General features: G+C 49.4%; 1 protein-coding gene and 1 long non-coding RNA gene across 4 annotated transcripts in view; one reads left to right on the forward strand and one right to left on the reverse strand.

Annotated features, from left to right (window-relative positions):
* FAM3B (FAM3 metabolism regulating signaling molecule B) overlaps positions 1–23,055 on the forward strand; it is a 33,971-nt gene extending 10,916 nt beyond the window's left edge. The window contains exons 1-8 of one of the 3 annotated variants that reach the window (XM_072938068.1): positions 1,388–1,483; positions 1,580–1,653; positions 4,632–4,755; positions 14,238–14,296; positions 15,220–15,270; positions 16,389–16,476; positions 17,517–17,649; positions 22,924–23,055. In XM_072938068.1, coding sequence (XP_072794169.1) covers positions 1,449–1,483; positions 1,580–1,653; positions 4,632–4,755; positions 14,238–14,296; positions 15,220–15,270; positions 16,389–16,476; positions 17,517–17,649; positions 22,924–23,013 — 654 coding nt within the window. In that variant the 5' untranslated portion in view covers positions 1,388–1,448 and the 3' untranslated portion in view covers positions 23,014–23,055. Of the gene's footprint in view, positions 1–1,387; positions 1,484–1,579; positions 1,654–3,065; positions 3,238–3,726; positions 3,884–4,631; positions 4,756–14,237; positions 14,297–15,219; positions 15,271–16,388; positions 16,477–17,516; positions 17,650–22,923 lie in introns of those variants that run through there. The other 2 variants (XM_072938122.1, XM_072938006.1) reach the window with 2 other exon arrangements.
* On the reverse strand, positions 14,405–17,459 carry LOC140685776 (uncharacterized). The gene is made up of 2 exons (XR_012059227.1): positions 16,808–17,459; positions 14,405–15,944 (listed from the first exon to the last, which is right to left on the reverse strand). It is a non-coding gene; the product is annotated as an uncharacterized lncRNA (long non-coding RNA).
* Positions 23,056–26,373: the final 3,318 nt, after the last annotated feature.

Genomic DNA, 26,373 nt, shown 5'->3' on the forward strand with positions numbered 1-26,373 from the left:
TCACCGCTGTTCCTGCAGGGCTGCGGGCGGTGTCTGCTGTTTCACAGGCCCGTGGGGATTAGGTGTTCGCGTAGTTAGGACTTGTGACTGAGTGAAGGAATGGGTTTAACTGGAAGCCGGGCTCACAGCGCGGGCGGCGGAGGGAAGGACAGGGCGGGGCGCGCGGCCGAGAGCGCCGCGCACGTGTTCTTCCACGTTCTCCCGACGCGCATCGTTCCGTCATTGTCCCGGAAGGTCTTGGGAGACAAAATCAAACCGAGTGAACTGGCCGTGTTGAGTCACCTGCCTGGACTCTGATCCAGGATGAAATGGAAGAACAGCGGAATCGCTGCTGTTTCTGGAACACGGACGGGAAGCCAGGAACACTCATCTTCGTTCTAATCCCGCCACTCGCTAGCCGCTGATGCCTTTGGGTTGTTCCCCATCGTTGGGGGTGCTATTTACATACGGGCTCTTTCCGATTCTGAAATAAACTCCCGCATCGTGATGCTGTGACCTCTGGGCTTCGACTCCACCTGGTAGAACCCAGGATCACAGCCTTGAACATGTGACACGGTGCCAGCTTCCAGGCCCCACACTGAAGGCATGTGAGCAGCAGTGCTACTCTCCCCGGGGGCGGGGGCGTGGGGAGGGGCCCCGGGAGGGGCTCAGCGCCTCGCCGCACAGTCTGCCGTCAGCGCCGCGCCCGCGGGAGGATTCAGCACTTCCCCACCTGGGCGCTGCTGAGCCGCTGAGCTGCGCCACCTGCACCGCTGAGGCTCCAGCCAGACAGGATCCTGGGCCACAGAGGGACGAGCACTCTTTGTGGGTGTGGCCTGGGCTTGAACCTCACACTGAAGTGTGAACTGAAATGGCTGCGATGCAGTCATCATCCCTGTCGACCTGGTGCACACGGCAAGACGGTGTTTCTGGAATCATCTGGCCCATTTAAAGGGTGAATGAGATGATAGTTCCCAAATCAGGAAGTATTTAGGAAAGAAAGAGTCCTGAACCCCGCTTCGGGAAATTAAAAACCCTGTGGGTCCAGGTGGCGTCTAAGACACTGTGTTTGTTTTGATAAATGTAAGTACGAGAAAAGCTGACCTTCCTCAGGAAGAGGGTCGGTTCTAAGACAGAAGTTCACAGCAGGAGGCCCGCTCTGCCGGAGGCGATGCTGACGGTCAGGACGTCTGATGCTCAGGTGTTTCAGGACACAGGGAGGCAGGACACCGAGCAGGAGGCTGCCGGTCCCCCGGCCGGGGCATCAGCATCCCTCTGTCCACCTGAGCGTTACCTTCTCATCTGGGGAAGGAATGTCGGGAAAAGTGCTGAGAGCCTGGAGGTGGCCTTCAGGGAGTGCAGTAGGAGAAGAGGCAGGCAGGTGCGAAAGAGCTCTGTCTTCTCAGAAGACACATCTGCCCTGACACCCTCTCTCCGAATAAGGAATACGATCTTTCTTCATTCACGTAATGACATTTTGTGCTTCTAGGAAATGGATGGAAAGGTAAGAAAGCCTTTAAAAAATGTCATACGAGTTACTCGACCGTTCCCAGACAGTGAGAAAACACGAATACCATCTCCATGTCACCCTTGCCACTAGAGCCACATCCTCCTTGGAGAAGCTGATGCAAACCCGTCACCTGCCTGCTGGAAACCCCACCTGCACGTATCCTCGTGAGCAGCACCTGAACTTTGCAGGGGCCCTGGGTTCGGAAGGCCTGCCCTCTGCAAGCAGAAGCCTCGCTCCCAGTAGGGCGCAGGCTCCTGCTTCCACCCCACCCCAGCACCCAGGGGAGCTGGCTGCCACACGGACAGCCAGATCCCCGTGGGAGGAGGAAGGCAGTGGGGAGGGGAGGGGTCCCTGTGATGGCCATGCAGGGAGACTCCAGCGTCAGGCCTTCAGGTGAGTGTCCTGAGGTCAGAGGGCAAGAGAGGCAGGCAGACTGAGGCTCATTCAGGACCTTGCTTGCCCAGTGGGACGGGCCACCTTGTTGCTGTCCCTGGGCCCCGGCCCCCAGGTCTGCCTCAGCCAGGAGGAGCAGAGAGGGCGCCAGCTGCCCCCAAGACTGGTTCATCCTTCTGACTGGCAGGAGGAGGAACATGGGACATCTCGGGTCAGAACCCAGCCCAGCTGTCCCACCTGGTCATCCCCTGTCTCTTCTGGCCAAGCTGGTCGTAGAGAACGTCCTGCTTCTGCCTACCTTCCACCTGTTCTCAGTTTGGAGTCTGCTGCCCCTGTCTCGGGCACCCATCATGGAGGGGAGATCATTGCTTAGGGTTCACAATGCCTGTTGGTGCCGGATCCAAAGAAAGAAGGGCAAGGAATGAATGTGTGACATACACACACACACACACACACACATATGTATGTGTGTGACTGAATCACTGTGCTGTACGCCTGAAACTAACACAACATTGTAAGTCAGCTACACTTCCCTAAAAAAAGAAACATTCACTGCTCTTTTTACAATATAAAATATATTTTAATGTTCTTTAAATTATATTAAGTATATAAACTGTTATTTGATATGTTGGCAGGCAGAGCTTTCAGCTAAGTCAAAAAAATACAGATTATTTTCGAAATCTTCCCAACATTTTTGCAAAGAGGTACTCTGTTGCCCTGCTGCCCTCTCCTTCCCTGTTGTTCAGAAGTTTAATTCCTCATCTAAGTGTAACTTCTCTCAGCTTTCTGAGTCGCTTCACGTACTTACTGACCAGGCTGCTTCGCTGGCACAGGAGACAGCACGTGGTTCGTGGCGGGGAAGATGAAGGCAGGGTAGTCACACCTGTGAGTCGCTCTTAACTGTTCAGCTCACAAGCAGCGTGGGTGATGCTTGGCCGTGGCTTCGGAAGACACGTGCCTCTTTCACCCTGTGGGGACCTTTCTCCAGCGCACCGTGACGTTATCAGACCCCGTTTGCCTCTATTTTTTCAGCTGGCTTTAAAGCAAAGCACAATACTGTTTCTGATTTCCCTCTTACCTCCCCCGCTAATCTCCTGTCATTCTGTCTCCAAACTGCCATATCCCATGGGGGTCAGGAGGTGCCTGCTGTTCTCACGGTTTTATCCTTGGAGCTCCACTGGGGCTGGGGCTGCATCAGACCAGCCACCCCTGCGGGTCACAGCACACCTGTCTGCAGCGCTCAGTGAGGACCTGGGTCGAGAGGATCCGTAGCCAGGGCACTTCTGCAGCATCGTGCTGATGGCAGCGGGCCTGGAAATAACGTCCTTCTCCAAGGGCAGTCCGCGTGACAGTGAGTGAGTCTGTGTGCCTGCTCAGGGGAGGGGTCACCGACGGTACGGGAAATGCAGGTGGCCTGAGAACCAGAGTGGCGCCCACTTCAAGAGTGGTCTCTCTAGACTGAGTGCAGAGCTTCCTCGACTCACAATAGGGTCACATCCCAATAAACCCTCCTCAAGTTGAAAACATCATCAGCTGAAAAGTTATCTAACCAACTGAACGTCACAACTTAGCTTTGCCCGCCTGAACTGTGGCCAGAGCACCTACGTTAGCCTACGGTTGGGCAAAATCCTTTGTCACAAAACCGACTTTATAACTGGGCTGAGTGTCTCCTTTAGCGAACACTGTAGTGACGTCAGTGGTTCCCCTTGGGATCTGGGGGCTGACTGGTGCAGCAGAGCCACCAGCGCACTGTCATACATGTCACCAGCTTGGCTGAGGGTAACAATTCACAATTTGAAGGACAATTTTTACTGAATGCGTGTCCCTTTTGCACCACCGGAAAGTCAAACCACTTACTGCAGCACTCGCTGGCCGTCACAGCGCACGTCTGCATCCGATTCCCTCCAGCTGGGCCTTCCAGCCCCTCTATGGCCGTGTGTCTAGCTAATCAGAAAATCACAGCGATCCACAGAACAAGCACGTCCCCGTCCAACTGGAAGAGTGAGCTCACTTTCTGATTTTTTTCTTTTCTGGAGACTCAGGGTTTCAGTTTGAATGCAGTACGGGACAGCGGGTTCTGTGGGTGACGACGGGCAGCCACACCTGCGGTGCGGGGAGACAGCGGGGGACGGCAGTGCAGCACCCAGCAGCGGGAGGTGTCGGGGAGCCCAGGGCCAGCCGGGCGCCTCAGCCAGGTGCCCAGCCCTCCCCAGATGCTGACCCCCGTGAAATGGGGGTGCCGCGTGCAACATCTCCTGGGCCTGCCAGCACTGACGTAGCAGCCCAGGCAGAAAAGCTCAGAGCCTCAGGCTCGGGGGAGAGGAGGGGAGGACCAGGCATGGCCAGGGTGGCGGTCACCATGTGTGTGTGTTTCAGGCTGTGTAAATGCGGGAGCCGAATAGGTGCTCCACGTGCTGCCTCTTTGGTCTGCAGCGCTCTTAGGCCCAGGGAATCTTTCTCAATTGGAATAGCAGCCACTGTGCACTGCAGTCCAAGGGTCTCGGCATGGCGAGCAGCCAGGGAGCGATTCCCAGCTCTTGTGAAATCCTGACGCCCGGTCAACATCCCCTCCCATTTGTACGTTTGCTCTTTTAAGACAGCTTCCCGTCTTCCAGTTTTTTCCCCTCTGCTGCTGGGAGACTTGCTGGTGTGAAGTCCTGGGACAGAACAGCTGCCGTGTGTGCTCAAGCAAGGGGTCCATCTAACAGATCCTGCGTGACGCTAACTCTCGTCCTCTTGTTCGTTACAGCGCCAGCTCCGAAAAGGCAAAAATGTGACCACTGGACCCCATGCCCCGCAAACAGCTATGCCTACCGGTTGCTCAGCGGGGGTGGCAGGGACAAGTATGCCAAGATCTGCTTTGAGGATGAGATGTAAGTACCAGCGCGGGGAAGGGAAGCCTAGCTCACCCACCTGCTCTTCCTTCTCTGAGGCCGACCGCGCAGCGAGTCTGCCCCCAGGAGAGACAGGCACGTCCTTGACCTCAGGCGGAGACCGGGGGCATCCAAGGGGACCTGAGAATGCCCACCCTGCCTGTCGGGGCTGGGAGGGGCGAGGGTCGGGGACACAGATTATCTCCTGTAGTTCTGTGTCCCCCATGGAACTTTCATTTGGCAGCAGTTAGAACAAACCTCAGGATATATTTTGTACTTTCTCCCTTCAAAGTCATGGAAACACCAAAGTCCAGCAGACACAGCTGACCCTCCAGCTTGGTTTGGACCTCCTCCCTCACGGCTTAGAGCAGGTGCTGTCTCTCTGTGCAGCGCACGCCTCCTGCATTCTTTCTGAGGCTGCGAAGGAGAGTCTGGTCTGGGCCCTTCTCCTTGGCTCCTAGGCGCTGTCCTCCACCTGTCTCTTTACCTCGCCTCCCCGCTGTGTGTGTGTGTCTGGGAGCAAATTTCCCCCTGTAAAAAGGACACCAGTGATGTTGCATTAGGGTCACCATTTTAAAAAAGCCTCATTTTAACTAAATCATCTCTTCTAAGGTCATACTCTGAGGTTCTAGGGGTAAGAACTGCCAACATTTGAATTTTGAGGGAACACAGGGCAATCCGTGCCACTGAGTTGAAGGACGTTTGGGCGACTGAGTTAGTTCCTACAAATGAGGGGCAGTGTGGGCTGTTCCTGGCCCTGAGTGGGAAGTCCTTCCCAACTCTCCCACCTTTTTTCCCCAAACCTGGCACAGCTCCCTTTGTTGGCTGGCTGGTCGCTGCCCACAGCACTTAGCGCTTGGCGCCTTCTGCGCTTCCCTCCCTGCATCTTCCAGTCCTTCCATCTCTGCACTTACCTTGTCCTCCCAAGGAGCGAGCAGCACACCCAGAGAGCGTGTCGTAACCAGCTTCCTACACCTTCCCTGGTCTCGACATATCCTTCAGTCAGCATCTGGAAATTGGGTGGAAATAATAGCCTCTCCTGTCCGCAGGTCCATCACTCATCTAAGGCCCACTTCACTCCTCGGGGGTGCTCACTGATACACCTTCCTCCGCTGATGGTCTGCCGAGTGTGAGGCTCTCACCGGAGGGACCCTGGCATTGAACCCATGGCTCTGGCCCTCGAGGGGCTGACATCAGCTCAGGGCTCTCCACCTCAGCACTGAACACTCTGGGCTGCTGATTCTGTGTGGTGGGGGCTGCCCTGGACACTGCAGGGTCGGCAGCATCCCTGGCCTCCACCCACTATATGCCATAGAACACCCCCCTGCTGTGACAACCATATGCGTCTCCAGACATTGTCACATGTCCCCTGGGTGGCAAAATCCTCCCCTCCCCCTGCCTATTAAGAATCACTGGGATAGTTGGAGAGAACACAGGTTTTGCAAATGTCCGTAGTAAATGGATTATGAGAACCGTGGGCGGCTGTGGAATTTCAGAAGTGATGCCCTGTTGAATGGGATTGTTAATGAAATGCACAGAGGAGGCAAGGTGAGGGCTGGACTTGAAAACTGAGCAGGATCCCATGGTGGGGAAGAGGAAGGAAGATCCGGGAGGCAGAAGGGACAGTGGGACGAGGTTGCTCATCCAGAATCACGTTGAAAGAAGGGGGTTGCTCAGACTCAGCTCCCAGAGCCCGGGACGTGCACTGCGGCATGGGGCATGCAGCCTTCTGCTAACCATGGTGTGGGAACAAAAGCATCCTACTTACCTGGTCCAAACTAACTCACACATTAAGTTCATGTGACTCCCTCTGAGGTAGGTACAGTTACCATCCCCATGATGCAGACAAGGAAGCGGAGTCACACAGAGGTTCCGTTAACTTGCCCCTCATCACACAGCTATTAGTGGCACAACCGGGATTCCACCCCGGTGTACATGGTGTATGCTGCGTAGACCAACTTAGCTGTTCCTTTAGACTGCTGGTCTACCATCTCACTAGTGCTGTGAACATGTGGTACCCAAAGGCAGTTTGCCTGCTCCAAACAGTATTCTAGATGTTTTTCAGAATACAGTGCAAGATAAAACAGGATAATCACAGATAAAAGCAAGTTAAAGGAACAGAAGAATAAACATGGCCAGCTGCCTGAAAGAGACACTTGTGGTTTAGCACCGTGTTTCCTTGTAAGCAACTCGTGGAATGGAAAGTATGTGTTGTAGAGATGGCATTGTTGTATAAAGAAAACAGACAGGCTTCCACAGAAAGACAAGCAGCTTTCCGCCATTGGTTTCATTCCTGCAACCAGCACGAACTGGGTGCCTGCAGACGTCACCGCCCCAGCGACAGCCACCTCCAGCTGTCAGCAGTCTCCCTGCTCACTCACTTCCTGAGCAGCCTCTTGGTTTTCCCGTTTTAGGCATCATCTATTGCGTTGCCCCTCGGGAAGTGAGCTCTCTTCCACTGTCGCACAATTCCTGTCCCCCTTCCTTACCATCATCCTGCTTGAGTTATTATACCATCGCTGTGGTTTGAGCAAAATTCAGCATGTACGAGACTATGACTGTGGAAATACAGTTCAGACAACTTTACCTGAGAGGGGTATTTTACTGAGTGAGAACCCAGCTGTTGGTGAACAAGGAGGCTTCCAAAGGGAACGCGGTCAGGAAGCCTGGCTCTCAGTGGTCACAGCTCAGCTTATAAAGCGTGGATGAGTAAGCGCATTGTCGTTAGAAACTTCTGTGCCATTCCACTGCATGAGCTGAGTGCTCATAACTGCAGGGTCATGTGGACACGAAGAAAGCTGAAGTCGTGTTTAAGGTCAGAGTCAGCGTTTTGAGAATGTTGGGACAGTTTTAAGTTCCGGTTATGAGACTCTGAATGTTCTTCTGAGGGTATATTTAAACTGTGGCCTCCAGTTTGTTTTTTTTCCTAACAGGACTGAACCGCGGTACTTCATGACTGAAGTATGTTGTGTACAATAATTACATTTTGTTTGTTTGTTGTTGGCTTGCTTGGTTTCCCATGAACTTCCATCAGCTTAACCCCTAAACCTTCCTTGAGTTAAAATAAATCTCCTCTTCCATCAGACGTTTACCAACTTCATCTTCTGCCAGCCAGGTTGCCCCGAAGCCACCATGCAGCTGTCACCTCACATCCCTCTCCACAGCATCCTGGGATGACTTTTGTCTCCCCCTGTGGAATTGGAGCCCCTGTTTCCCAGATACAGGATCTTGCGCTTTCTGAGATTCCCCCCTTGTTTTGCTGGAGCACATTTCCCAGTAACATCCTGAGAAATGATACTGGGAGAGATAGAATGTTTAAAGATTTTTCTTGTTTATTAAAATTGATTCATTCTCCCCTCACAATTAACTGATAGTTTGGCTGAGGATAGGTTTATCATTTAGCAATTTCCACTTGGAATTTTGAAGTCCTTGCCTGCAATGAAATGACTCTCCCTCCCGCAACATTTGAGGGTGGTAACCTTGAGAATGCATGTGTCAGGTTTCTAGATGCAGGAAGTTCACTGACCAAGAGTTCCAGCTGCTGTATTCTGAAATCTGAAACCCATACCATGTTTGCTGGAGGCCTGGCTTCCCCTGGGCTGCTCCCAGCCGGTGACTGAGAACGGTTAAAGAAAAAAATAGTTGTGACACTTCCTGAAAATAGTAAGACAGACTTGATTCAAGGAGGAGTGGGGGGGGGCGGTGGCAGTAAGTGTAGGGACCACTGCCATGGGGTCTTGAGGTGGAGGAGAGAGGTTGGATTCAACTCCAGATACATCACGGGCAAGAATTTATAGTCAAGGAGCAGGGTGAGGTCAGTGGATGGAAGATTACCAAGGGGAAGCATCAGGGCTAAGAGGGATTCTGGCTAAACCGGCTGACAGGATTCTTGGTGAAGCCGGGCCAGGGTGATAAGACACCACCTGGATGGGTAGGGGATGGATGGGTGGAGGATGAGGAAATGGATTAAATATGGAGGGTGATCAGATATCATAGGTGGGGAGGGTGTGGTTCTGGTTAAACTGACTCAGCAGAATCCTTGCTAAAGCTAGACAATGCAGAGATGAACACGGAAATCCAAAAGTCAGGCCGCTGACTCTGACCTTAAACACAACTTCAGCTTTCTTCACGTCCACATGACCCTGCAGGTATGAGCAAGTCAAAGAGCTCAGGGGGAGCCTGAGTAGAGTTTGGTCAAGGACAGAATCCTTGTCAGAGCCTAGAGGCACCAGGCAGCCCCATTCCTGGGGCTGAAGGCTCAGCTGAAGGCCAATTTGGGCTCCAGGAGGCCCAGGGGCCTTGCCGAGCGCCCCGAGCCTGCTCCACTGCCTCGGGCACGTGCACCCCGGCTTTCCCCTTCCCTTCCCCCCCGTCATGGTCTGACAACTCTCCCTGCTCAACCCAGGCCCCGTCATCGTCTTGTAGGTGTTTCCCCTAATACAGATTCTCGTGCGCTTCATCCCGTGTGGGTGTCTGCTTGTCAGAGGCCTCAGATTAGCACGAGAATGACTCTCCCACACGGCATGATGACTAATATTTGGATTTTTGCCACTCCGGGAGAAGAAAGTTAGTCTCAGATTTGTTTTTCACTCTTCTGGCTCCTGCTGAGTGAATCTAGAATCTCTTCATGCTAAGGAAGGCGATCTTGTCGGCCCTCCTTTTCCCCGGGTTCCACATCCGTGGATTCAGCCAACCGCGGATCCTGTACTGTGTTTATGGTCTGTGGTTGGTTGACTGCACGGGTGCAGCTCTCACAGATGTGGGGGCCGACTCTGGGACTGGAGCATCCGTGGAGCTGGGTATCTGCGGCAGGTCCAGAAACCAGTCTCCCGCAGGGACTGAAGAATGACTATATTTATTTTCTGTGATCTGTTTATATCTCTTGCCCATCTTTTTTTTCTGTCATTGGCCTTTTTAAAAAATTGATTTACAAGATTCTTTTTTTTTAAATTTGTGCTTGTCTTTTTTTATATATATTTTTATTGAATTATAGTCAGTTCACAATGTTGTGTCAATTTCTGGTGTGCAGCACAATGCTTCAGTCATACATGAACATACATATATTCATTTTTCATTTTCTCTTTAAATTGATTTATAAGAGTCTTTAAATATTAAGGTAGTTAGCCCTTTTGTGTTGTAAAAATGTTCTCCACATTTTGTTTTTTCATTCTTTAGATGGCATTTTTTAATATGCTTATGTCTTAGTTAATATAAGACCTTTAACAAAGCAAAGAAAATACACACCATGGAGTGAAAGCAAAAATTAAAAAATATAAAAAGCAACAAAACCAGAAAGCAATCCAAGTGTGAAGGTATCACCAGGAATAAATCTGTCTCACGTATTAGTAGGTGTCCTGTGAACCGCCAAGAAGATAATCCTTAGATTAGATCACAGCACGCTAACCCCAAATTATGCTGTATATTAAAAAATGCATACAGACAAGAGCACTGAGCACTGAGGTCATGGGGCAAACCCCCGCCCTGCAAACTGGAGAGACAAACAGATTCCGAGACTCACAACTTTCCTGGAGCAGCAAGCTCAGCTGGACCCAGCATCGGGCAGGAACCCCTAACGGGTAATTGACTGCTTGCTGGAGACTGAACTTGGACGAGCTGGAGAGATTCACTTCTGGAGGCCAAGCCTTAGAGGAGCCCCATGCTTCTCTGAGTTTTTCCTCCAGGAGCCCTACCAGGCTTTCAGAGTAAAGAGGAAAGAAACATCCCCTCCTGCTTCTGGCAGTGGGAATGGAAAAGTAGACATTTTGAAATATGCCCACATGTCCTGTTCTCCTTAACCACGGGCTGCCTTTAAGGGAAACTGTTTTACCAGAGTCAAACCCATGTAGATTTCACCAAAGACTAACCAACCTGGGGGAGGGAGATCCTCAACCCCGGGCACCTCTGACCTTCCTGCTTCACCTAAAGAGTGAAGTTAAAAATAAGACCAGTTGTGAAGCCCACAGCCCAGGGGCCCAGGCTCACTAAAGGACTGAGACCCAATCACAGGGCTATAGAATACTGCCTCACCCCCACATCTCACCACCACCTAAATAGGGCTCTTGTAACATAACAAGGGATTGCAGCTGAAAATAACTGAAACGCTCAAGCCCAGTGTGAAAGAGTCGACAGGGGTGCCCACGACAGAGGCAGAAGTGTTAGCTCTGACACCCACAGCAGCAGTAAACCCAGCCGCACTCCTAGCCAGATGAACATAGTTCTTGCGAAAGACCTGTGCGCCTCGGCTGCCTTTACAGAGTATGCTGCATCTGGCTTCCAACAACAAGTAACAAAGCATCTAAAAGTAAAACAAACAAACAAACAAGCAAAAAAACACCACACACAGCTTGAAGAGGCAGGGGGTGCATCAGAAACTGACTCTAATATGGCAGAGATTTTTGAATTAGCATCCCTGGAATTTAAAACAACTATGATTACTATGCTAAGGGCTGTAATAGAAAAAGTGGACAAAATACAAGGACAAATGGGTGATGTAAGCAGAGAGATAGAAACCCTAAGACATAATCAAAAGGAAACGGTAGGAATTACAAACCCTAGGACAGAAATGAAGAACTCCTGTGCTGTAGGCTAGACACAACCAAGGAAGGAATCCATGAGCTGGAGGAGATGTCAGTAAAACTTCCCAAATGGAAAGAAGAGGAAGAAAAAAAAAGGATTTAAAAAAACCCGGAAAAAAACCCCAGAATATCCAAGAACTGTAAGATGACTACAGCAGGTGTAACGTGTAACAGGAGGACCAGAAGGAAGAGAGAAAGGAACAGAAATATTGGAAGTGATATTGCTGAGAATTTTTCAGAATTATTGACAGAAACCAAACCAGCGATGCAGGAAGCTGAGGGAACACCAAGCAGGGCAAACACCCCAGAGTGTGCTCCTAAGTGCAGCGTACCCCAGCCAGACAAGACTGAAGACAAAGGGAAGATCTTGAAAGAAGTGGGCAGAGGGGAGGACTTTCCCCTTAAAGGAACAAGGGTGAGAATTATTTCGGGCTTTTCTTCAAAAACCACGCGAGCAGAATAGAGTGGGGTGAAGTATTTAGTGCCGAAAGCAGAGTGGCTGTACCCTTTTACGTTCGCGTCAGTGTGTGAGAGTTTCCGTTTATCTGCCACTCTGTTCACCAGTGCTTGGTGTGGCCGGTCTTTCTAATTCTGGACATTCTAACAGGTGTGCAGTGGCATCTGCCTGTGGTTTTAATTTGCGTTCCCTGATGACTGACGGTGCAGAGCCTCTTTCCATGTGTTTATTTGCTGGATGTGTATCTCATTTTGTGAAGTGCCTGTTCAGATCTGTTCCTTTTTTACTGGGTTGTTTTCTTATTATTAATGGTGAGGCTTCTTCACATATTTTGTATTCAAGTTCTTTCTTAATTATATGATTTGCATGTAACTTCTCCCAGTTTGTGGCACATGTTCTTTGTCGGGGACATGGCAGGCCAGTGTCGTGGGCGGTAAAAGGATTTATGAAAGACAAAGGAAAGTTTGAGAAATAAAGGAAAAGTTTCATAGATAGGCTGCTAAAAGCAACAGCGGGCCACACAGATGAGAGGTACCCATGTGAGCGCCGAGGGCGGACGTGCGGGGTCTTTTACTAGGGGCAGGGTTGTGTACACAAGGGGTGGGGGGCTGCGTGCTCAGCCCGAGCACAGAGACCTGACTGGCTGGAGTAGGTAAGACTTGTCAGGGGCTATTCTCAGTAATGGGATTTATGACTCTGGTAAGGACAGGATGGGGCCTGTCTGCCCGGGTTGTTGTGAGACTAGCCATTTCCAGGGAGGTTAGTTCTGCCAGGGCAAATACACGCCAGGGAAAAGTGCTCTTTATCAAGAATGTGGGCATGAGGAGGGTCCGGGAGCTGGGGTTTGGGGTTTTATGGACTTCAAAGAGCGCCACCCCACATCTCCTTCTCTTAACAGTGTTTCTCAAAAAGCAGAAATTCTTAATTTTAATGAAGTCCAATTTATCAAGTTTTTTTCTTTTATGAAGCGTATGTTTTGTGTCATATCTAAGAGCTTTTTGTCTAACCCACCATTACAAAAATTTCTCCAAAACTCTGCAAAGTTTCTTCCAAACTTCTAGACTTTAGTTTTAGGTTTTTCATTTTATATAATACAATATATCCATTTTAATTAAGCTGATTTTTGCAAATGGTATAAAATATGGCTTGTAGTCATTTAAAAAAACATGGCTAGAGAGTTGTTCCAGCACATTTGGTCATAATACTGTCTTTTTCTCCTGAATGCTCTTTGTACCACTGGTGAAATCAAGTGACCATACGTGTGTGTACCTAATTCTGGTCTCTCCATCTCTCCCATCTTTCTGTTTGTCTGTCTTGTCGCTACATGCAGTTAATTTCCTGATAACTCCAGCTTTACAGTACATCTTGAAGTTCGGTAACACAATTTCTTCAAATTTGTTCTTTTTTTCAAAATTATTTTTACTATTCTATTTCTATTTGCATGTGAATTTTAGAATCAGTTTATAAGTGTCTGCACAACAGCTTCGCTGATTCTGAAACTTGACAGAGGATGCGTGCACACAGACCGAGGCGCACGTACGCAAAGTTCCCGAGATCCTCAGTGACAGTTCGCGTTTCCAGGAAGGTGGCTTTTCTTTCCTGGTTTTAGGGCACGATCCCCTGGAAACTGATGTTTCATCTTCTCCAGTTTAAAAGTAAACATGAAGTGAAGCAGTACAGGGGACTTATGGAAGGAGATGGATGCAGTTCCACTTCGTGGTTGGAGAAAGGATCTCCACGAGTCAGCAGAACCTTGTGCAGAGCCCCGGTGGGGAGAGGACACATAGAAGCTGACGCCGGAGTTGGATCACATCCCGCCTCTTGTGACTCGTTTTTTCCCAGTCGGCCAGGCTGAATGTGTCAGTCATATTTGTCACCCCCACCTCCTGTGTCTCTCCCATCCCATCCGTGGTCGAAGCCCAGCAATTGCACATCTTCAACACCTCTTTCTTCTGCCCTCTTCTTTCTCTCCCCACTCCTAATGTTCTTGTTCACAGTCTAGTAAGCTTTTGTCAGACTGTTAAAGCAACCATGTGGGTGGGTGTGTGTGTGTGTGGGTGCGTGCACACGCGCGCCTCCTGGCTTCCTCACTCCTGACCCAGGCTACTTCTTGTTTACTCCATATTTACAAGATGGGAAAATGAAGGTCCACCCACGAGGTTGCCGAGGATTCAGTGAAAGAATGTCTACCAAGAGCCTGTGCTAAACCAATCGGTGTTTCCTCCCCTGGGCCATTTGTATGCCTTAGAAGACTAAATGCAGTTCCCAGGTTCCCGAAGCGACTGGGTCGGTAGAGACTTGGGGATGGATGTGTGTGGAGCGAGTGTGAGGGTGACTGTCAAGGGATCTGGGCAAGGCCATGTTATATCTACGAGGAAACGGGAGCCGGGAGGGCCTCTCACTGCTTGATAAGAAAGGAGCTCTTTGACTAACGCTTATTTACCTTTCAGGCTCATAGGAGAAAAGACTGCAAATGTTGCAAGAGGAATAAACATTGCCATTGTCAACTGTAAGTTACTCAGTGTTTTCTTTAAAACTTCTCTAAAGCTCTGGGATTGGCTATTCAAATGTACCTTGGGTTTTGTGGGGGTTTTTTCAATGATTTTTGCACACAACCTAGTCTAGATTTCTATTTTAATGCATTTTAAAAGTATAGATTTAACTGTTTTTATAATGCCTCACTTTACAGATTACTTGTGGTTCCTACAAAAAAAAAAAACCCTGAAATCCAATATAAACTGATTTTTAAAAGAACAAAGAAGGACCTGCAGAAGTCAGGGCTAGAGCCAGACCAGCAGACCTGGGAGCACAGGCACCCTGGCCTTGGGCCTCGTGTTTGCTCTGACTCCTGATGGCCCAGCAGAGCGTGACACCACCAGCCAGTTCCTACCTTTGTCCGATAAAAGGTGACAACTAGGGCCTCTGCTGGAAAAAACACCTGTCACCACTGGGGCCCCGACAGTAAGAACGGTAGCAGGTTTGGGAAAAGGGCTTCCCATGGTGTCTGCCCCTGTGAACAAGCTGACACATAGTCCAGTGACAGTGGGGCTGCAGGAACCCAGGAAAAACGTGCCCAATCCGATAATCCGGCAGGAAAAGCTACAGTGCAAGGTGGAAGGGACTGAGCGGGGGCTCTGGTGTTTGTGGGAAGAGGCAGTCGTACCGGGAAGCATCATGAGACCAGTGTGTCTGGAGGCAGATGGGAGCGATTCTCTGTGCAGCTGGCGAGCGCTGCCTTCCTGACCCGCACCACCGCCTCATCGGGGACCCCTCTCCAGGGGAGGCAGTCCCCTCCTTCAGGCCGGGTCCCCAAGGCAGGCATGCTTCCCGGAAAGAAACAGAAAGGACAAGCTATTCTCAGAACTGTGGTGCCACAGATGTGCCCTGAGCCCCCACGAACCTTCTTTTAAAAACTGTTTCTTCTATTTTCAGATATGACTGGGGCAGTGATAGCAACACAGCATTTTGATATGTACGAAGGCGGTAAGGAATCTCTTCCTGTTAAAATTAAAAATGAATTACAAACATAAGACTAAAAAAACACAAACAAAAATGTCAAACAATCTTATTTTGTCTGCTCAAAAAATTGCCGGAAGCTCACGTGAGTATGCTAGAATGGGCTTACGTAAATTCTCCTAGTCTCTATGTGAGTTCGTATATTAAACTTTGAAGGCATTATCTAGAAAATGTCTTTTCTCTGATCAGACTCGTCCTGGAGCTTTTCCTTCTGCTTCTTCATCACCTAGTGGAAAAGAGAAAACATCTCTCTTTTTTTGGTAAATCGAACATATGTGAAATAACGCCATCAGCATCCAGCCCCGAATAGCATCGTAGCTGCTGTCGTGTTCCTGGCGCTGCTCTGCGGTGCTCACGTCCCTGGAGTCCACGGAGCCCAGCTCCTCCAGGGGTCCCTCCTTTCTGGGCTCTGGGCCTTGACTGCAGTTAGTTGTCCGTAGGGATATACCAGCCCATTTTATTTGTACTTAATGCTGAGAATGATAAGTCTTTATAAAGACAATGGAGAGGAGCAGTAAAAAGTGCCTGGATGCCCTGGACAGGAGCAGTGCAGTTTCACGCTGCAGTTAACTTAACCGTTGCTGTAAGTAGCAAGCCCCAGTGCTGAATAATGGGCTTTGAGCTGCGTCTTTCTTTCCTTCCTGTAAGAAATAGAGAGGTCTCTTAGCAAAGACATGCCCAGCCCCGTCTGGTCTGTCTGTCTTGTATTTCTCGCCTCCATTCTGTATGTCAGTGCCGCGGGGCTGCTCTGGGACCAGTGCTCTGGTCACGCCTGGTGCCCTCTTAGTGATTGCAGAGAAGAGTCCACCTGTGCTGCTGGATTGTGGCCAGTTTTAAAGTTGATCGTTGGAATCTTTATGATCTGGTTGTGCTGCTCGCCTCACACGGTCCCACTGGGGGACATGGTCTCTCTGGCCACTTACTACGAAAGCCCTGGAGCACGATTTGCGTATCAGGGACAGCTCTCGAATCAGAGGAGTCAGAGGGCAGGGCACAGGAGCTGAGTGCAGAGGAAGCCCAGCATCTAGGGCCGGAGTCTCAGCTGACTGAGAAGATTCTAAAACTGATTTACATTGACCTGGCAGATAACTCTGGACCGATGGTGAGGTTTATTCAGAGCGCCCCTTCGCAGTCCCTGCTGTTCATGGTCACCCAGGATGAAGGCAGCAGCAGGTGAGCATGCAGGTTTGTCACAGGAGGGGCGCCAGGAAGGGAAGCCAGCGGGGTGCAGGGTGCCCGGCCCCTCAGGGTCCCTCAGGGCATCCTTTAAGAAGGAACAAAGCTCCGAGGAGCAGGATGCTTCCTGAAGGAAATGGAATGGGAGACGACGACTAACAGATTGCCTTTCTAGAAAAATGATTGGCCAGTGGAGCGCATAAATCCTAGACGCTCAGAAATATTTCCAGGAGCAAGACAGAGCCACCACTGACCATAAAGAGAATACCAAAGAGCTGAACCCAGGGTGGGACTTACACTCACACACACACACTTGGGAAAAACTGACCCGGCTCAGTGTCCTCCAGGTGTGCGCTTCTAAACAGACGTGCGCATCTTCACTGCTGAACTTCCAGGAACCTTGTGGGGCTCATTCGCATTGTGAATTTCTGAGATGGGGCCACCGAATGCAGCATTTCCCAGATTTGTCTGACCTCATATCCTATTTTCACTAGAGCATACTAGAGTATGCTTTAAAAAACTGAGATTTAACGCATTTAGGAAAATCTGAACTTATTTTTTTTCTTTTCCTTTCTGCCCTCCTTCCTTTGCCTGCTCTAAATTGCATTTTTTTTTACAGTGGTAGGATTATTTAGGTTTTTTTTTTTCTTTTTTGATACTGACTTTTCTGAACACAAAAGGGGCAGTTTTTGGCATTTGTTTTCATCTTTCAGAAACTTGTGTCTATCTTATTGTGTGGTTGGTAACCAGGAGGGCAGCAAGGACCGAAAATTATGTTGGCTGAGGGTGAGGATGTGACTGAACCCCAGACACAGGGCTTTTCAGAATTGAGAATTAAAACTCTGTGCCCACACTGAGTCCGAAAGAGTCCTAGGTGTGGCTTTATGTTGAAGGAGAAATGTGACACACTGGGCTAGCCTGTCCCCTCCTGTCATGGGCCCCAGGAGGGCAGACTCTGTCCTAGCACGACACACCGAGTCTTCAGGGAGACGTTCACACGCTTTCCCCTCTGTCCTCCCCCACCCCCCCGCCCCCAGACTGAAGGAGGATGCCAAGAAGACCATCGAAGCCCTGGGAAGTAAAGAGATCAGAAACATGAGATTCAGGTCAAGCTGGGTGTTCCTTGCAGCAAAAGGCTTTGAACTCCCTTCAGAAATTCAGAGAGAAAAGGTGAGTGGCTGTTAAACGCCCCTTCCCCCGAACAGTACAGTACATGCTGTGATTCGTCTCCGAACAGCTTCCTGCGTAAAGCGCATGCGCGCAGGGCTGTGCCCGAGGCCCCTGGTTCTGGGCGCGCGCTTCCCGCGTGGTTCCGCATCCTGAAATCCTGGGGGAAGCTCGCCTTCCACCCAGTGGTGCTTGATGAGCTGCTACAGGCGAAACAGTCCATCCTAAGATGTTTGCAACCTTCCTCATTGTGTCAGCATTCAAAAGACACTTGGCAAGTTTGGACTTTCCAGTCTCTTCAAAAGCAGAGAATTCTGAATGCGCTATCGGTGTTGATTTTCTATCCTGCTGCAGCCGACAGTACGTCCCACGCCTCTTCCCTTTGCCTCTGTTCCGGGGCTGGTCACAGTGCTTAATTCTCAAGTTGGTCCCCAAGTCACTAAGCCTGTGTGCGTGAAGCACTTGAGACGGGGCGGGCTGCACACGAGCACTGGGTAAATGCCGCTTGCCTCGTCGCTGCCTTGAGTAAATTGGGACAGGACTGATTATACGTCCCTCCCACTATGGCCTTTATTTATGGAAGAAAGGTAAAGAGCAAAAGAATGAAGTTCTGGCGCATTAATACTAAGTCACCATGAAACTTCCAAGTGAGGGGTGGCCAAAGTGTCCTAGGAGTTACAGGCTGTCGCCTCTGCAGGCATCACCAGCTCCTCTGGAGGGCGCTGCTCTCCAGGAACCGGCGCTGAAATAGCTCCAGAAGCGGAAGGAGTTAGCTGGCTGCCAAGGAACGAGTCCCGCCCTCAGCTGCTCCTGAGGAGAAGGGCCTCCTCTCTTCCAGCTAGAAGGTCAAAGAGAGTCGAGCTTCCCTACTTCCCCCCACCTTTCCATCCCCTACCTGTCATTCCCAACCTGAGTCACCTCAAAAAGCGCGGATGCCCAGACCCACTGCACTAGAATCGCAGAGGCCAGGGCCTGTCCCGGTGATTCTGACGTGCAGGGGGAGTTGGACCCATTGCACTGATTTTCACGAGAAAATAGAGGCCCTGGTTCTATGTGCACATCCACACTCTCCCTTAATATTATATTCCAGCATCACTGCACTTTCCCCATTTATCTTACCCCTCACCCTCTTCCATGCCTCCTCCTCTGTTTCCCTCATCCTCTCCAGGTGCCCGGCCCTGCCCCCACCCCAGCTGTCCCGGTCACATAACTCATCAGTAGTGGTGGTGAGCAGGGACTGCTGGCAGCCAGGGGTGTCAGGCCAGTGGGAAGTGCTGTGTGTCCTCTCCTGTCATTACTGTTATGACAGGAATTGTTCCAACTCAAATGTGAGAGCTTGAATCTTTCTTAACTCAAAAATGTTAACATCTCCACAAACAGGTTCCGTATCCATGTTTAGCTCAGACAGAAGCCAAAGCCTCGTCTGAATTGATTTTTTGTTTTCTTTATGGGAAAAGGAGTTTCTGGAGTGGGAGGAATCAAGGAAAAGGCAGGTGTCCCAGTACTGCACTGCATTTAGAGACAGCGTGTTTTGAAACCGTGGCTCTAAGTGAATTGCAGGAGAATGCTTGTCTTGCCCACGTGTGTTGGTTGAAAGTCATTGTCCTGCTTACTACAAGAGTGCAAAGACCAGACCTGAGCGTGGTAAGCAGTTTTTGTAAGTTATTAGAGCTACTGTGGTTTGGGGCCCAAAAGGATGTTTGCTTGGATGTTGATGAAACCTGAGCTGACGCCAGGACCTCAGTATGGGCCTGACTGCGGATCTGAGTCAAGTACTACTGGAGGAATCGTTGGCGTCTTCATTATTTTAGATTTCAAGTTTGTACACCGTAGATTTCCCCAAGGGTGGGGCACAACCTGCTCCCCCCGTGATGCAGAACTAGAGCTCAGACCAGGGCTGCAGCCCAGCCAGCCCCTTTCCACGCTTATCTCCAGCCTATGCATGCTCAGCACGCTTACTGTGGTTTTTGCTCTCACACGCACATCACAGAGCCTCCCCTTGCTTGGACCTCTGCTGTGACTCCTTCCATCCTGAGTGTGCTTTCCTGGAAGCTCCTTCACGATCCAGCTCACAGCTGTTTTTTTCGTGGAGACTTTCTGGCCGTCCTCCCCTGCCCTTGTGTGCCCACAGCACTCTGTGCCTTCCTTGATGGGCATGTGGTGCTGTGCATTAGTGTTGTCTGTCTGTCCTTGCTTGGATGGTAACCTCCTGAAGGCATAGAACACATTTTCTTCTACTGTGTGATCCCTGAAGTCTCAACAATGAGTGAATTATCAGAAGAGTAGTTTTCAGAAGAGATGTATAACCAAGTGAGATTTGTTCCAGAAATACAAAGTTGGCTTAACAGCCAAAAATCAATTCATGTAATCATCACGTTACTAGCATAAAGGACATGGCTATTTCAATAGACACAGAGAAAACATTTAACAAAATTCAGCACTCTTTCAGGATAATACACTTAACTAAGAACAGAAGGGAACTTCCTTAACCTTTTAAAAGGTATCTACAGAAGGGTGGATATAACTCAGTGGTAGAGCTCATGCTTAGCATGCACAAGGTCCAAGGTTCTGGGTTCAATCCCAAGTACCTCCATTTAAAAATAAATAAATCAAAATAAAGGATATTTACAAAATCCCCATATTTAACATCATATTTAATGTGAAAACCAAATGGCTTCCCTCTGAGATCAGGAACAAGACAAGGATATCCATCTTTGCAACTTTCTTCAACATTGTTCTGACCAAGGCAATTAGGGAAAAAAAGAAAAGAAAGAAAGAGATGGGGAAAAAAGGGCAATAAATGAAAGCCATCCACATTGGAAATGGTATGATTCTGTGTTCCAGAAAATCATAAGGAATCCACTAAAAAACCTGTTTGAACTAGTAAACAAGTTCAGTAAGTTTGCAGGATGCAAGATCTAGGTACAAAATCTATTTACTTGCAGTGAACAAACTGAAAACAGAATTCAGAAAAAAATTCCATTTGCAATAACATCAAAAAGAATAAAATACTTAGGAATTAACTTAATGTAGAAGTAAGACTTATACACTAAAAACTATAGAACATTGCTGAAAGAAATTAAGGAGACCTAAAAAAAGGGAAAGATATTTTACATTAATGAATCAGACGATTTAATATTGTTAAGGCATGAATACTCTCCAGATTGATATACAGATTTAATGCCATCTTTATCAAAACCCCAGAGGGCTTTTCACAGAATTTGAGAAGATGATCCTAAAATTCACATGGAAACTCAGAGGACCCAGATAGTCAAAACAATCTTGAAACAGAAGAATAAAATTGGAGGACTGTTTACTTTCCAGTTTCAAAACTTACTACAGAGCTGTAGTAATCAAGACAGCATAGACAGGCATATAGACCAAAGGAACAGAACTGAGAAATAAAACCTCATAGTTTTGATCAAACAATTTTCAACAAGAGTGCCAAGACCTATTAACAGGGAATAAATGGTCTTTTCAACAAATGGTCCTGGGGCAACTAGACATCCACATGCAAAAGAATGAATTTGGATCCCTACCTCACACCATATACAAAAATTAACTCAAAATGGGTCAAATAACTAAATGTAAGAGCTAGAACTATTAAACTCTTAGAAGAAAACACAGGCATAAATCTTTGTGACCTTGGATTAGGCAGTGATTTCTTAGCTATGATACCAAAAGCACAAACAAAAGAAAAAATACATAAATTTCACTTCCTCAAAATTTAAAACATTTGTGCTTCAAAGGACACCATCAGGAAAGAAAAACGATAACCCACAATATAGGAGAGAATATTTGCAAAGAAAAAAAAAAAAGACTTGTATCCAGAATATATAAAGAACTCTTGCAACTCAATAATAAAAAAGACAAATAACCCAGTTTTTAAATGGGCAAAGGATCTGAATAGACGTTTCTTCAAAGAAAATATACAGATGACTAATAAGCACGTAAAAATATACTCATGAGTAGCCATCAGGAAAATGCAAATAAAAACCACTGTGAGATACCACCTCACACCCACTAGGAGCGTTATAATAAAAAAGACAAAATAAGAAGTATTGATGAGGATGTGGAAAAATTACAACCCTGCTGCTCTGAGAAATATTCTGGCAGTTCCTCAAAAAGTTAGGCATGTAGTTACCATATGTTCTAGCAATGCCACTCCCAGCTACAGAGCCAAGAGAATGAAAACTTATGTTCACACAAAAACTTGTACATAAATATGTACAGTAGCATCATTCATAATAGCAAAAAGTGGAAACAACCCAAATGTCTGATTAATGGATTAAAAATGCATAAATCAAATATGGTATAGCCATACACTGGAATATTATTCAGGCACATAAAGAGATGAAGCCCTGGTATATGACACGGATGACCCTTGAAAACACGCTGAGTGAAGGGCACCAAACGCAAAGGCCATGCATTGCGATTCCTTTTACAGGGAATTTCTTGAAGAGTCAAAACCAGAGACAGAAAGTAGATCAGTGGCTTCTAGGGCTGAGGGGGCTGATGAGTGCCTTCGAATGGGTACATGTTTTGTTGTTCGGGGGATGAGAATGACATAAAACTGATTGTGGTGATAGTTGCATATCTCTGCAAATAGATGGAAAATGGCTGAACTGTACACTTTAAATGGGTGAATTTTATAGTATGTAAATTAGAGCTCAGCAAAGCTGTTCTAGGGGAAAAAAAAGAGATAAAACTAGAATTCCCAAGTTTAGAATACATATTATTCTTTTTAAGCATTAGGTGAAGGTGCTCCATTATCTATGAAAGAATTGACGCTGGACAGAGCTGAAGTCGAAATCAACATGAAGGCACATCTTCTGAGCAAGGAGCGCTACAATTACCCTGAAAAAAAACTGTAATCCTTCTCCCAGAGAATTGAAAACTAAACTTTAGAACAGGCAGATACTAGCCAGATTGTCATTTACATTTGAATTTATTCCAATTAAATAGAATTTAAAATTCAGTTCATCAGTCCCACGAGCCACATTTCAGGTATTCAGTAGCCAAATGTGGCTCCTGGCTCCTCTACTGGGAGCATAGATTAAAGGACATTTACATCATTCATTAGAGAAAGTTTTCCGTGTGTTGAATCAAGTTGGTTGAAGTAAGAGACACACTGAGAGGAGATGAAGACCCAGAGGAGGTTGGAGAAAATCCCATTCTAGGAAGCCATTCTCTTTTTATGAATTTGCTCACAGCTGGCATGTTAATTTGTGGATTAGATTAGTGAGTAAATTAAATCCTTTTCTTTCCTTTACACAGATCAACCACTCAGATAGCTCAAGGAACAGGTACTCGGGCTGGCCTGCAGAGATACAGATAGAAGGCTGTATACCGAAAGGACCAAGCTAACGTTGCCCGGCCTTAATAAACGTGTTTTTATAGACAAACGCAGCACGGAATGGACCAAGCATCTGACCCAGCGGTCACTGTTTGATGAGTATTTGGGGCTTGCCATCAGCCAACCAGAATATTTGCTGGTTGTATAAAATTTTGCTGTATAGACGTTTTATTTATAGAGTGAAGATCGCAGGACAACTGAAATGAGTAACTGTTCAAGGAAGTGCCGTGATTGAACTTTGAGAGGAGAGGGTTGGGGGAGCAACCACTGCTTGTTGGGGTGGAGGGCTATTTTATGATCAGATCTAAGTTTGACCCCTGTGGTCCAGACAGCTCTGCAGAGAGAAAACCTTTATCCCTGATCACCAGGCACACCCTCCTTTTGGATGGTCATCTCCTTCGAGGACGAGCAGCGGTCAGAGGGCGTAGCTAACATCCGGGGTCCACCCTAGTTGAGCTGTTAAAGTCTCCCTGTGGGTCACTGAACTTACTCACTCCACAAACCTAGGTGCCCCTACCTCGGGCACCAGCAGTGCCGCAGTGAAGAGCTCCAGGCTCTGCCTCCATGTGGGAGCGTCCCTCCAGGGGCTGGGGGTGGGGAGGGAGGAGCTCTGACAGAGTGGGCGGGCAGGGTCTGCTGCTGGGAGGCTCACAGTCTACCCCACGCTTACCGGGAGACACCTCGTAAGATCCATGTAGCAGCATATCCAGAGAAGCACGTCTGGTGACTTGGGGTTAAGAAAATCCAGTCACTGCCAAACACCCATTCTAACGTCCCTCCCGGGGCTGGCTGCCGCAAAGGCTAGGAGACTTCGATGCCCAGTTAATAGTGCTTCTCGGAGCCTCTAGTTTCTCATCAATAAAATAGAGGGATTGGGACCGAGAGTGATTTTCAAGCACTTTTATCAGCAGGACTCCTTTTAAGAACATGGTAGCAGGGGATAGGTAGAGCTCAGTTGTGGAGCACATGCTTAGCCTGCATGAGGTTCAGTCCCCAGCGCCTCCGTTAAAATAAAGAACGAAAGAAAAATAAACCTAATCCCCCTCCCCCCAAAAAAGAGCTTCTGATAAAAATGAATGAATAAAATGAACACATGGTAGCACGTGGCGCCCTCGCAGTGTCAAAGCAGCGGAGCTCATCAGCGCTGGCTTCCCCTTCATGCTCCCTGCCGGCTGCAGGTCAGCAGAGGCTTGGCCCTCCTCCTGAAGATGGGTCCTGACCATCATGGAAGCCAGAGAGAGCAGGAGTCCAGGTGCCCCCCAGAGCTCCTGCCAGGACACACACGAGCCCTCCCTCGTCCCCCCACAGCAGGGGGACGTCACCCTCCTGGCAGCGGGGCGGGAGGTGGGGTGACTGCCCTCCCACAGGGAGGGATGACTATGTGTAAGCAGGAGGGGAGTGGCCACCGAAAGCCAAGCAGAGCTCCAGTCCAGAGAGGACCTCGGCCTCTGGGCAGTGGCCCTTCAGGGAGCCTGGACCTCTCTCTGCAAAGGCGTCTGCAAACCACTGGATGGGATCTTGGCTCAGGCCCTATTACGAACTAAACTCTGTTCCCTCAGATCCGTGAATTGACCCCTAATCAGCATTCCTCTAAACGTGACGCCGTGTGTCAGTAGGGTCATGTAATACGCTAGAGGGAAGTGGCCCCCATCCAGTACGACTGCTGGTCTTACAGAAAAGGGACGTGTAGACACACACAAGCCCTTGGGGAGAAGGCCACGTGGCGATGGAGGCAGAGATCCAGGTGACGCTTCTACAAGCCAGGGAGCCCCCAAGGTCACCAAAACCCACGGGGAGCGAGGGGGGCCTGGAACAGGTCCTCCCCTGGGGGCTTCAGAGGGGGCCGTGCCTGCCTGCTCCCGGGCTTGGACGTGCGGCCTGCAGAACCGTGAGAGTCAGCGTCTGCTGTTTAAGCCGCTGGGCTGGTGGCTCTTCGTCATGGCAGCCCTGGCCAACGAATACACATCTGTTTAGGTGCTAAATTCTTTGGTGTCCGCAGACATTTCCGTAAGGGGGAGGCATATTTGCACTCTGGCTGAAACTATTACATTTTCAGAGCATCTTTACCCGCGGTAGGAGATGAGGACACTTCTGGCCAGGTGTGTCCAGGATCCTGCCTTGGGATGTGAACTCCTGCAAAAGCCCCACCCTGTGACAGCCCCCACCCTGTGACAGCCCCCACCCTGTGACAGCCCCGCATCCTGTGACAGCCCTCATCCTGTGACAGCCCCCACCCTGTGACAGCCCCGCATCCTGTGACAGCCCTCATCCTGTGACAGCCCCCACCCTGTGACAGCCCCCACTCTGTGACAGCCCCCACCCTGTTACAGCCCCGCATCCTGTGACAGCCCCCACCCTGTGACAGCCCCTATCCTATGACAGCCCCGCATCCTGTGACAGCCCCGCATCCTGTGACAGCCCCGCATCCTGTGACAGCCCCTATCCTATGACAGCCCCGCATCCTGTGACAGCCCTCATCCTGTGACAGCCTCCATCCTGTGACAGCCCCTATCCTGTGACAGCCCCACATCCTGTGACAGCCCCCACCCTGTGACAGCCCCCCATCCTGTGACAGCCCCCACCCTGTGACAGCCCCTATCCTATGACAGCCCCGCATCCTGTGACAGCCCTCATCCTGTGACAGCCTCCATCCTGTGACAGCCCCTATCCTGTGACAGCCCCGCATCCTGTGACACCTGTTATTCTGAGACAGCCCCATATCCTGTGACAGCCCCTCCACCCTGTGACAGCCCTCACCCTGTGACAGCTTCCATTCTGTGATGGCCTATATCCTGTGACAGTCCCCCCATCCTGTGGCAGCTTCTACCCCGTGACAACTCCCATCCTGTCACAAACCCCCATCCTGCAACAGCCCCCATCCTGTGATAGCCCCCCTACCCTGTGACAGCCCCCCATGACAACCTCCCTCCTGTGACAGCCCTGAGTCCCCTGCAGCTCTCAGTGTTTGTCCCCCTGACTTGTCCATGTCCTGTCCACATCCCTGCAAGGGTGCTGAGAGTGGACACTGCTGTCCTCCCGGGCTCCAGCGCCACCGAGAGCCCTGGATCCTCTGTTCTCCCACGGCCGCCTGCTGCTGCCGGCCTGGGAAGCCTCAGCCACCGATCATAAAGCTAAGAACTTACTGAAAACCTCTTCCTCTGTTGTGGCCTTGGCTATGTTTTGTTTCTTTCCCGAGGTTTATGTTTTCCACCTAAATTTTCATTTTGTTCAGCAAACCAAGTGGCGGCCTCCGCAGCACCCCCGTTTCAGAGAGGGCAGGGCCGGGTTATGGGGTGGGGTTTAGGTTCGCCGTGTGTTATTTTAACAGGTGTGTCTAGCGTTCCTGAGTCCAGCCATGGAGTCAGTCTCCA

Source organism: Vicugna pacos, chromosome 1 (assembly GCF_048564905.1).
Source record: "Vicugna pacos chromosome 1, VicPac4, whole genome shotgun sequence".
Taxonomy (NCBI): domain Eukaryota; kingdom Metazoa; phylum Chordata; class Mammalia; order Artiodactyla; family Camelidae; genus Vicugna; species Vicugna pacos.